The sequence below is a fragment of the Otolemur garnettii genome, unplaced genomic scaffold (genome assembly GCF_000181295.1).
Source record: "Otolemur garnettii isolate 467f Iridium unplaced genomic scaffold, OtoGar3 scaffold00089, whole genome shotgun sequence".
In the NCBI taxonomy this organism is placed as follows: domain Eukaryota; kingdom Metazoa; phylum Chordata; class Mammalia; order Primates; family Galagidae; genus Otolemur; species Otolemur garnettii.
In genome coordinates, this window is record NW_003852484.1 from 3,833,869 (window position 1) to 3,845,213 (window position 11,345).

General features: G+C 42.1%; 1 protein-coding gene across 3 annotated transcripts in view; it reads right to left on the bottom strand.

Annotated features, from left to right (window-relative positions):
- Positions 1 to 11,345, bottom strand: part of CD86 (CD86 molecule) — a 63,578-nt gene that overhangs the window by 17,903 nt on the left and 34,330 nt on the right. For 2 of the 3 annotated variants that reach the window (XM_023516330.1, XM_023516331.1), the window contains exon 2: positions 9,160 to 9,212. In XM_023516330.1, the coding sequence (XP_023372098.1) occupies positions 9,160 to 9,212 (53 nt within the window). Of the gene's footprint in view, positions 1 to 3,559; positions 3,600 to 9,159; positions 9,213 to 11,345 lie in introns of those variants that run through there. The other variant, XM_012808404.2, reaches the window with a different exon arrangement.

Below are 11,345 nucleotides of genomic sequence, written 5' to 3' on the forward strand. Positions count from 1 at the left end.
ACCAGCTATTTTCCTCTATCCTGAATACTGATTCCCATCACTGTAGCTGTTACTGGCTCCAAAAGTTCCACAGCATCACCAAAAACTCTCCCCTCCCCTCCGTATTCCCTTATACCTCACTCTGCTACTGATAAAGTTGATCACCTCCCTAAATTGATCACCTCCTTAAGTTGACCTTATTTTCGTAGACCAGACATGAACCAGATGTATGTGTCAGTACGGTAGGCCTAGTTCCTTATATTGACCATCTCCATATGTTGACCAGTTTGTTACAGTCCCTAGGATGGTCAACTTACAGAAGTTCTACTGCATATTTGATAGCTCCCCTTTATTATGCCTCATTGATTGGGGATCACATTGAATAAAATCTTTGAAATTCAAATATTCTCTCTATAGAACATCTCCCCATGCCCGCTACTTCCATGGCCAGCACCCACAAGAATGTCAACTGGTTTGGAAATGACACAAATAGAGTGAACCAAGGCCTCTATTCTCAGTGACCTCTCTAAACTCTTTCAGGGATCAGAAAGAGAACTGGGCAAATCTGACTATTCTTTTGGGATTGTGGTAGTCAAGAGATATTTAAGGCACATGAATAAAATGTTGGAAATGAATAATAGGTGGGAAGGTGAAGATGTGCTCTGGGAGCCCCACAGGCTTGTTGGTCCCAGTGTACACTGCCCCTGGAAATTTTCACAGCTCACAAGGAACTTACTAGAAGAGTTCTGTGAAAGACTTTGGTTACTGAAAGCATACTGGAATTTATGGGAGGGATTTGGGCCACCCAACTCAGAATGTGGGTGAACTCAGAAAAAGTCTACAGGGTTACTTGAGACTTGGCAAGAAAGTAAGTCAAGGTGGGTAAGATGTTCGGGGTGGGAGAGAGTATAAGAAGTTAGAATTGGTTCTAAATAAAGTTTTATCATTCAGTATTTCGGCAAAGGGATGTTAACATTAAGGGAGGGATGGGTTGGTGAGAAAGATGAGAAGAATTTCATCAAGGGGCCTTTGATGGGGGGAAAGCTAAATGGATCCAATTAATGGGTTTCTTTTCAAAAAGGGAATAGAAAGACAACAGGGCATGCATTTGGTAAAACCAAACTGACTGCAGAATAGTCCAGAGAGAAAACACAATCAAGGGGTTGGTGGTGGCCTTGAACTCTAAGGAAAGCAGACTCCAGGCATCTGTGAGAGTTGGCACAAATTTAAATCACTGCATATTGCATCGCACTCACTAGAACTCCACGAAGCACTTAAAGGATAAAATGCACCATCTGTATAGGATACACCTATGTTGGAGGGAGGAGGGAAAATCTATGTGGGTAGGAAGACAGGGAAAGGGAGACATAAGGAAGATTTACTGTATTCTGTAAATTACCTTACAAGGCAAACCTGAGGTTTCTGAGCCACCTTTGCTAAACTCTTAATGCAAGAGTGCCACCTACTGTAAAAGTTTTTAGCGCTGTCTCTGGAAAATACATTCCAATGGTTCTAATTCAATTCTAATTTGCCTTATGATACACGGCAGATGAGTTATTGGAGAAATCAAAAACATAGCTGAAAATTCTGCCAATTAAAAGTTGATATTAGGTTATTACTCAGCTGACAGCGGTGCCTTCTGGACCTAGAAATGACTTCACTCTTTGCCTTTGCTTTTCTTGATTTACATTTTAGAGCCTCATTAGTATCATCTCTTCTTCCCACCCACTCTACTCAAAGACCCACTTCTCTGACTCAGGCTCCTTCTCCCAAAGATGATGGGGACTTTCTTTCCCACTCTTGACCTCACAACTGCAGCAGTGATCTGTGGACCAAAAGCATTGGCATCCCCTGTGAACTGATCTGAAATACAGAATCTCTGGCCCTATCCAAGACATACTGAGTCAGAGTCTGCATTTCAACAAGAGCTCTAGCTTGAGCAGCTGCTGTAGACAATGTCTGCTTCTGGATGACAGATGACAAGACAAATTTGTTTCAATCTGTCCCTCCCAACACTCCTTCTCCCCGCCCTCCCTCTTGGGGTGGAAATCACTCTAAGTGGAACTGAAAGTATTTCACAATTTACCCTCTGTAGCTGCTCATTAGCCATGGGCTTCCATGACCTCACTCAGAGCCAGGCGTGGGGGAATCCTGCTAGTCTCTGATCTGACTACATGGGGAAGATTTTGCTCAAGGTCTGTTTTCCCCAAGTACCTTCAGGCCTCCCTATTATGACCAGACCTCAGGCCACCTAGCAAATGGACTTGCTGGGACTCCATGGCTGTGTGAGTATTGAGAATTTCTCCCTTCCCTAGCACTAGACTAAGAGGATGGTCAAGGTCTAGTATTGATTGTTATGTTGATGCCAGGAATGAAGCATTCATGAATCCAACTAGACACCTCCCTAATCAGCTGAGTTAGTCTCAAAGAATACTTAAGGAATTCCTCAGCAATATACTGTACTGTTGAATGCCACACAAAACTTTAGTCTTCTACACTTATGAGGTCTCTGACCCCACGGCGACTTCAGTCTTCCTTAACCACTACCCCAAATGCATGTCATAACATATTCAAGAATCATCTCTTCCTCAGGTTACTTACATATTCTCACAAGTTGCACTTCTTTTACTAAACTTCTTTCAAAGCTTTACCAGGCCCTCTAAAAGCCTTGTTTCATTGTTTACTACAAATAAACTCTTCTACATCCTCAACCTCTCCGCAAAGGTTCCCACAGAGTTGTTCCTTCACAGAAATCTGCCCTACTAAGCAGCACCCTCCCATTTTGGGGTGTCTGCCTGTCTCATTGCTACTAATCATTGGTCATTACCCGCTTGCTCATGGAGGATTTTGGCATTAGATGCAAGGTCTTACTTTCTAACCAATTCTTGCCATCAATTTGGATGACTTCTTCATGGATGAGTATACCAACGACCATACCTCAAAATTCCTTTGATCTTGACAACCCCAAAGGTCTTCATCCACAGATTATTTCAGCAGCATACTCCCCATGACATAACCCTGAACTTTATCACCTGGAAAAGCACAACCCCCAGAATCTTAATCTCAATATACTCATCTCTGTCCACCACCTCATTCCTCCAGCTTTTGCTCTTGCTTATGAACTTTACATCTGCCCAGCTTCATCAAGGCCTCAGCTCTATCTAGTCTAGTCCCTATAGTGCAGTGTTTTCCAAAAGAACTCTTTGAGATGATGGAAATATTCTGTCACTGCGCTGAACAATATGGTAGCCACCAGCCACCATGGCTATGAGCACTCGATAGGTAGCTAACATGACTGAAAAATTGAACCTTAAATCTTATTTTATTTTAATTAATTGAAATTTAACAGTCATACACAGCTAATGTCTATTATATTGGACAAAGCAGCAGTAGAATGTCATTTTCATTATTCCTTGCCGCAACTTCAATAAGCATGCCCTTTTGTCTCTGCAGACTTTATCCAGAGGACAACTCTACTTTCAATTGACATATCTGTCCTTCCAACTGAGTGGTTGAGCACTCTGGAGAAAATTGTCCAATTGTGCACACTGGTGACTTTACAAATCTGTAGTCCGGTTACCTTTAGGTTGACCTCTGCACTGCTCACGGGGCTCTCTGTCCTGGCCCTCACTCACAGCACTCACTTCACACATCGCCTCTGCTACTGCTTTTAGTTTCTCTTTCCAGAGGAGTCAAACTTCCAGAAATAGTAAGCAGCAATTGCCCTTTGACTCCCAGCCTCCCACCCCACCTCTGCACTGACAAAGGTCCTCATAACTCCCCACCACGGCCAAGTCCTGGCTCTTTTCAGCCCTCATTTGACCACACTGGGAAATGTAACACTGTTGGCATCTCTCTTTTTAAAATGCTCTGTTCTTCCCCAATGTCTGCCCTCCTGGTTAGTTTTCTGGGGTCACTCCTTAAGTGCTGACGATCTTGAGTGTATGCTCTTCATCTTCTTACTCTCCATGTTGTCCTCTAAAGGATAGGAGGTTTTTCTCCTCTAAACCCATGGATTCAACTGCCAGGTATAAGCTAAACAAGTCACAGATACTTATTGCCAGCCTGTAACTTTTATGGAATTCTAGATAAATGCCTCCATCCAGATAGCAACAGATACTGTCTTCCTCTCCTTCCACCCTCCTCTCATCTGTCTCAATAATTGATTCCCTCACCTGCTGCTATCTATGATCATCTGAATAGAAAATACCCAAGAGAGATTCCACATGAGTGCATCTGAGATCTAGACTACTATAGCCAGAGTTGAACTTTAATTTGTTAAGGAAAGGGTGGGGGCAGAGGCAGTTATGGGGCAAAGAGGAAGTATGATCAGAGAAAAAGCATTTTGTATTTATCCAGAGACCTTCAGGACATTCATTGTCTTTTGGGTTACTAAAAAGAGATTTTTTTTGTTGTAGGGCAGGATGGCTTTCTAGGAATTTGCGTGGCCTGGATGATATTTCTATTAACATTATCTTTGCTTGACTCAGAGTCTGTAGCTTAGGGGGCTAGGGCACCAGCCACATACACCAGAACTGGAGGGTTCAAATCCAGCCTGGGCCTGCCAAACAATAACTACAACCAAAAAATAGCCGGGTGTTGTGGCAGATGCCTGTTGTCCCAGCTACGTGGGAGGCTGAGACAAGAGAACTGCTTAAGCCCAAGAGTTGGAAGTTGCTGTGAGCTGTGACGCCATACACTCTACCCAGGATGACAGCTTAAGACTCTGTCTCAAAAAAAAAAAAAATATTATCTTTGCTTTGATTTCATGTTCATCGTGTATCCTATTATATAGACAAATATGTATATGTATAATTATGTACATTTTATATAGACACAAATATGTATGTATTTCATAAAATATACAACATATGTTATGTTATATGAAACATGATCTACTGAAATATATCAAGTATAATATAATATGTAGAATATGATTATAAAACCCAGCTCCTTTGAAGTACAAGCCATTGGACGATAGCACCCAGTTTCCTTCGTAGCTGGCGTTACTCTCCTTCCTCCCAGCTGCCCCTGCATTCACTGGAACTCTGGGCACCTGGCTGCTGCTGTCATCCTCTCCACCACGGCTGTCATTACCCAAACTCACACACATAGTCCCCTGGCCTCCTGCTTTCTCACCCTCCTTCTCCCAGTGTCTGGTCATCTATTTTACCCCAGCTATCTCCTCTCTGAATCGGACCTGAGGCCCTATTTTTACCATTGCAGCCCCTCAAAAATGTCAGCTTCCTGCATCTCACCTGTCATTTAATTTCATTCCTTCTACTACCACTCCTCCATCGGTTGCCCCCATCTCTCCTGACTGATTAGGAATGAGAACACCTCTATACCATCCAATGAATCATTCTATACCATCCAATGAATTATTCAGCCTCACATTTTTGCTATGGGCCAATTGCATCTCCTTTCTCCTGTTGGATGCCTGCCCTATGGCTAGGTCACTGTTGCCCAGCCCAGTAAGCAGAGGAGCCTCTAAGAAGAAAGACAGATAAGATGCAAACATATTCTTTTCATTCTTTTATAAAGAATGGCCTCTGTTTTGCTGTTGTTTTTAACAGTGTATAAAGTATTGGTTTTATTTTCTAATCAGCTGTCACATGTTTTCTATCGCACTTTAAATTTGTTCTGTTAAAAATATAGTCACTTCTTTTCTCAGCACCATAAAACTTAAACAGTTACCAATTGGGGGAGTTATTTTTCAGCTTTAGTTTCCAAGCAATTTCAGAGACAAGGCAAGGGCAAAAGTGACACCTGGACTCAGTTTTGATGAGATTTCTAGCCTTTACTTTCTCCCTTTCAGTGGACAGAGTTAGAAAGTTTGGGAAAATGGTGTTACAGTTTAGCATTTTCTGAAAAGTTGTTTCCAGGGCATTTTTCTTTCCTCTTTCCCAGGTCATAAGAACTGGGCTGGTCACTGTGATGAAAAGGGCTGGGGACCAAGTCAGCTGCAGGCAGGATGGAAGATGTGCTGGTGAGGAGCTTATGAACAGGGATGAAGCTGAGGCCGTATTCCCCTCAATTCCTTGAGGTCCCCAAGGAAGAATGCTCACACTTACGGGTGATTCACTAGCAAGAGTTAGAAGCAGCATAATGTCATGGTTAAGTGAACAGATGCTAATCTACACCGCTGAGTGTGAATCCAACCTCTGCCATTTAGCAGCTATGTTGAGCTTAGGTAAATTACTTAACCTCTCTGGGCTTAAGTGCCCACATCTTAAAATGCAGAATAATAAGAAGACCTAAAAAGCAGAAAGATGATGCTTACATGAGACCATATTTATTAAATGCTTAGAACAGCACCTGGCCCAACAGATATTATACATATAGTCATGCACTGTATAATAACATTTTAGTCAGTGACAGACCACATAGACCATGGTAGTCCGTTAAGATTATAATATTGTGCTGGGCATGGCGGCTCACACCTGTAATCCCAGAACTGTGAGAGGCTGAGGAAGGAGTATTGCTTGAGCTCAGGAGTTCGAGACTTGCCTGAGCGAGAGTGAGACCCTGTTTCCTAAAAAAATGGAAAAACCCAGCTGGGTGCCCTGGTAAGCACCTGTAATCCTAGTGGCTTTCAGAGGCTGAGGCAGCAGGATGCCCACAGCCTGAGTCGGAAGTTGCAGTGAGCTATGATGCCATTGCACTCTGCTCAGGGCATAGGGGGGGATTCTGTCTCAACAAAAAAGCAAAGAAATAAAAATAAAAAATAAGCAAGGAAATTTTTAAAAAGATTATAATATTGTATTTCTACCGTACCTTTTCTATGTTTAGACACGTTTAGATATACAAATATTTAACACTGAGTTACAACTGCCTATAGTATTGAGGACACTAACATATCACACAGGTTTATAGCCCAGGAGCAACAGGCCAGACCCTGCAGCCTGGGTGTGTAGTAGGCTCTGCTGTCTAGAGACATGTAAGTACACTCTATGGTGTTGGTTCAATGATGAAGTTGCCTAACAAGACATTTCTCTGCATGTATCTGTATTATTAAATGACTCATGACTGTTGATATATATAGAGAGGGTGCAAATGCAATCACTGGTTCTTTGTACCCTCAATGAATCCCCAACAATACAAAAATGTACACACATTTTAAGAAATGAAAAATTGTATTAAAATTATAATGTTCAATATATATACTAATAACAAAAATTGATACAAGTCATGTTGAGAACCTCTTAAAATTACGGAAGTCAAACGTGACTTGAGTGTTATAAATTTAATATAGTTTTTTCCTTTCTTAAGATGTGTATGCATTTTTTTGGCAAATAAATAAGAAGTGGGATAAGAAGAGAGTCATGCTTAGAGATAATGTTCTCCAGGGTCTTTTCTTCTCCCCCTTTTTTCTCTCTCTTGCACTTTCACTTTGTTCACACACACATACATGTGCGCATACACATACACACACACTTTCCATCCCCCCAAGAGCTAAGGTGGCAGGTCATGGGCCCTGGGAGAGGGAAGCTGCTGGAAGCTAAGTCAGTGATCAGTTCCCACATCTACAGACCTCACGTTCAAGGGCTCATTAAGATTTGACCAGCAAGCTCAGGGCACTAAGCAGAAACAGAAATCACAAAAGGCCTATCCAACCCAGACAGCACTGATCTGAAGGAGCACCTCTCCCTCCTACCCTGACTCCTTGTCATTCCCAGCAGGCCTGGGGGTAGGGGCCAAGGGCTTGGTGAGGGGCCCTCTGGAGCAGGTGGACACGTGGTGGGGCTGCTCCATCAGGGGTGACTCAGCTCTCCTCCCTGTCTGCCTCACTTGGTGGCTGGGATGGCTTCCCTCTCAGGGCTGCAGCAGGAAGGGGCAGACTGGAGAAACTAAATGGCACTGAGTCATTTAGGGTGCATGGCAGGGACTCTGCCAACCCTAGTTCACAATTGAAGAAACTGAAACTAGGAAAGGAACAGCAAACAGGGAAGATCTGAGTTTTGTGAGGCCTGGAGCTATTTTATATATATAAGTTTTGTTCTTTTTTTTTTTTTTAGAGTGGGTAGAGTGCTGTGGTATCATCATAGCTCACAGCAACCTGAAACTCAGGGCTCAAGTGATTCTGTTTCAGCTTCCCGAGTAGTTGGAACTACAGGCACCCACGATGATTCCCAGGGTTTTTCCCCCTATTTTTAGTAAAGATAGGATCTAACTCTTGCTCAGGCTAGTCTGGAACTGAACTCTTGAACTCAAGCAAATCCACCTGCTTTGGCCTCCTGGAGTGCTAGGATTACAGGCATGATCCATTGTGGCTGACTAATATTAATATTTTGAAGGGGAGCTTGAAAAGAAAAAGAAAGTAGAATTCAAATACAAAATGGCCACGGTCACTACAACACTGCCCAACAGGAGGAGAATGTAATAGAGAGAAGAATTGTAGTGGAAAGAGACAGTGGTCATAAGTACTTGTGGCTAAAATATCTGACTTATTCAAATTTTGCCAAAACATAAGAAATGTGACCACACTGCTAGGTCTCTTCAAGCAGTCCTGACGGGGATCTGGAAAGGGTTTGTGTGGGTGGGTGGGGGCCTGAAGCTTTAGCTTCATTAGCATAGTGGTAAATGGGCTGATGTGATTTGCTAAAGGTCTGCAGTTGTCAGTGGCTGGTGGCAGCCATGATCTGTGGGCTTGGGCATGGAGGGAGGGGACTGGGAGGAGGAAGGGAAGGTGGGGGACATGGACACCAATGCCCTGTATGGAAGGAGACATTTGGAAGCCTGTTAGTTGTTTCCTAAGCACCTGAGAATGCCAGAAATGGGGTCAGAGAAGACCACAAGGGAGTATGTGTGGAGTCACAGTATTCAGTCTCAGGGGTCTCAGTGTAGTGACCTTCCTGCAGCCCCCGGGCACTGCAGGACTGGCTGGGCCACACTACTCTGTGCATCTAGGCTCAGTGGTGTGAGCTAGCAGAGGAAGAAGTTGCAAACAGGGGCAAGGCTCCATCCCAGGCTGAGTCTGCCTACCATCAGCTGGGCTACCTGGTTTTAGTCACGACACTTCCTTCTTCTCCAGAAAGTCTTTTTTGCAAGTGGTATTGTGCAATGCTCACTAGAAACTGAGTGAAACCCACCAACTCTCAGGCCTGGGTTCACAGTGGTCAGAACCATCAAGAGACAGTAGAAGTATTCAGGCACTTTACAAAGCTAAAAGGTTCTTACCTGGACAGAGCAGGAATCCCATCGCACAGAGAATGTAAATCAGTATCATAGTGCTGGAGTTTAAAAAAAAAAAAGATAAAACTTTATTAGATAAGGAAACTGAAAACAAATGTTCACCAAAATATGACCTAGAAGTACAGTTTGGGATTCCCTTGGGTTGCTAGGTATGGCAGAGACAATTCTCTGTGTTCGCCAAAGCCATTTCCTTCTCTTAGCTCTACGGAGAGGCCATATTTCCCAGCCTCCCCTGCAGTCTGGATTCCAACCAGTGGGACTGTGGGCAGAAAACATGTTTCAGACCTGGCTTCTAACACCCTCCTCTCTTTCCTTTGTCTTCTTAGTCACAGGGGATCCAGAGGAAAAGTCCCAGAGTCTAGAAGATGGTAACCAATGGAAGGGACCTGATTGCAGAATAAATTAGTAAAACAGCTCTCTTCGCCACCACCCCATGAAACCCATATCCTATTTCCTATTTCACATTGGCTTTGACATCAGCAAAAAATAAGCCTTTATTGTGTTAAGCTAATGGCATTTGGGGGATTGATTATTGTAGTAGTTGGCATTATTTATTTTAACCAACATAGGTATGATGGGGTAAATGGGGAATAGTGTATTCATGTTTAGAAATCAATCATGGATTCCCTGTGATTCTCAAACTTTATGTAAAAATCACCTGGAGGGCATATAATACAGTCTCCTGGGCTTTGTCCACAGAGAATCTGATCTAACAGGTTGGGATGAGCCCACGGATTTTTATGTTTAATAAAGGCACAGGTGGTAATGATGCTGGCCCAAGGACCACAGTTTGAGAACCACTGCACTAGAGTATTCACTTTATCTACCCAGATGGAGCGAGGGAAATGACATGCATTGCTTTGTAACCTCTATCCTCTTTTTCTTTTTCTTCCTCCCTCTCTCTCTCCCTTCTTCCCCATCCATCTACTTACCCCACCTTAAACTAAAAAGGCTATAGAGTGCCTTATAGGGCAGATAGAATAAAAAAAGAGGACTAACATTAAACATAGATGAAAAAACAAACCAAATATACAGAGTATAACATATGGAGCCAGGGACATGGGCATTGCTAATCATTGACCACAGAAACCTGCTCACCTTCCACTGGGTGGGACACAAGTTTGGCTTATTGGTTTTTAACACCCTGTGTGCAAAGAAAATCTAAACAGTGAATTAATTCACAAATCTGTCCACTAATTCACAAGTCTATTGACTGAAACAAACCAATGCTCAGAAAGAGATGTACAACTATTTTTGATCCAATAGCAAAAATTTCTTCTTTGGAGAGTGATGTCTAGAAGCCATTTCTGTTCCCTTTGAACTATGCTAGATACCCTTCCTCTCTGCTTGCATTGTACTCAGCACAGGGCATAATTATATAACTTTTCTTTTTTCTTCTAGATAATAACTTTTCCTTTTTCAATTAAACTTTTTTGAATAGGTCACACCTATATATAGTATTAAATTTGAAAGGTAAAGGTGATAAACAGTGGAAACCAAGTCTCTTTCCCAATTCTGTGTCCTGGGTGTCTCATTTTCCTCCATAGATGTAACTGGAGTGACCATTTTTACTTGTGGCTGGTTTCTTGCCTCTATTTAAAGTTATTTTAGACAAAAGAAAAGAAATAAAAACAGAGACCCATATTCTGTTTCTGTTTTACTTTTTAACACATATAATAGCAGAGTATGCACAGTTTTGCACACTTAGCAGCACCCTGGAGATTGTTTTGTATCCGCATGTAATGAGAGTCCTCGTGCTAATATTGTGTGTTGTTCTATTGTATTCTAATTGGATAGCAATCATATATTTTGCCAGGTCACTATTGATGAACATTGAGGTTGTTGCCAACCTTTTATTGCTTGAAAAACCTTGATTATATGCAATATCACACATGTAGGCATAAGCTATATTCGTAAAAGTAGAATTACTTGACCAACGGTCAAAGAGTAACTGTAATTTTAGTTTTTACAGATATTGAAAAGTTGTTTTCCCCTAATATTATATGTTTATGTTCTGATCAGCAAATCACAAGAATGCTTATTTTCATTTTCATTTTCATGTACTTTTTGCTAACACGAATACGGAAGGTTAAAAATGGCGTTTCAAGTTTTAAAAATTATTTTCAATTGTGGCAAAATATACATAAAATTTACCATCTTTAGGGTTTTTT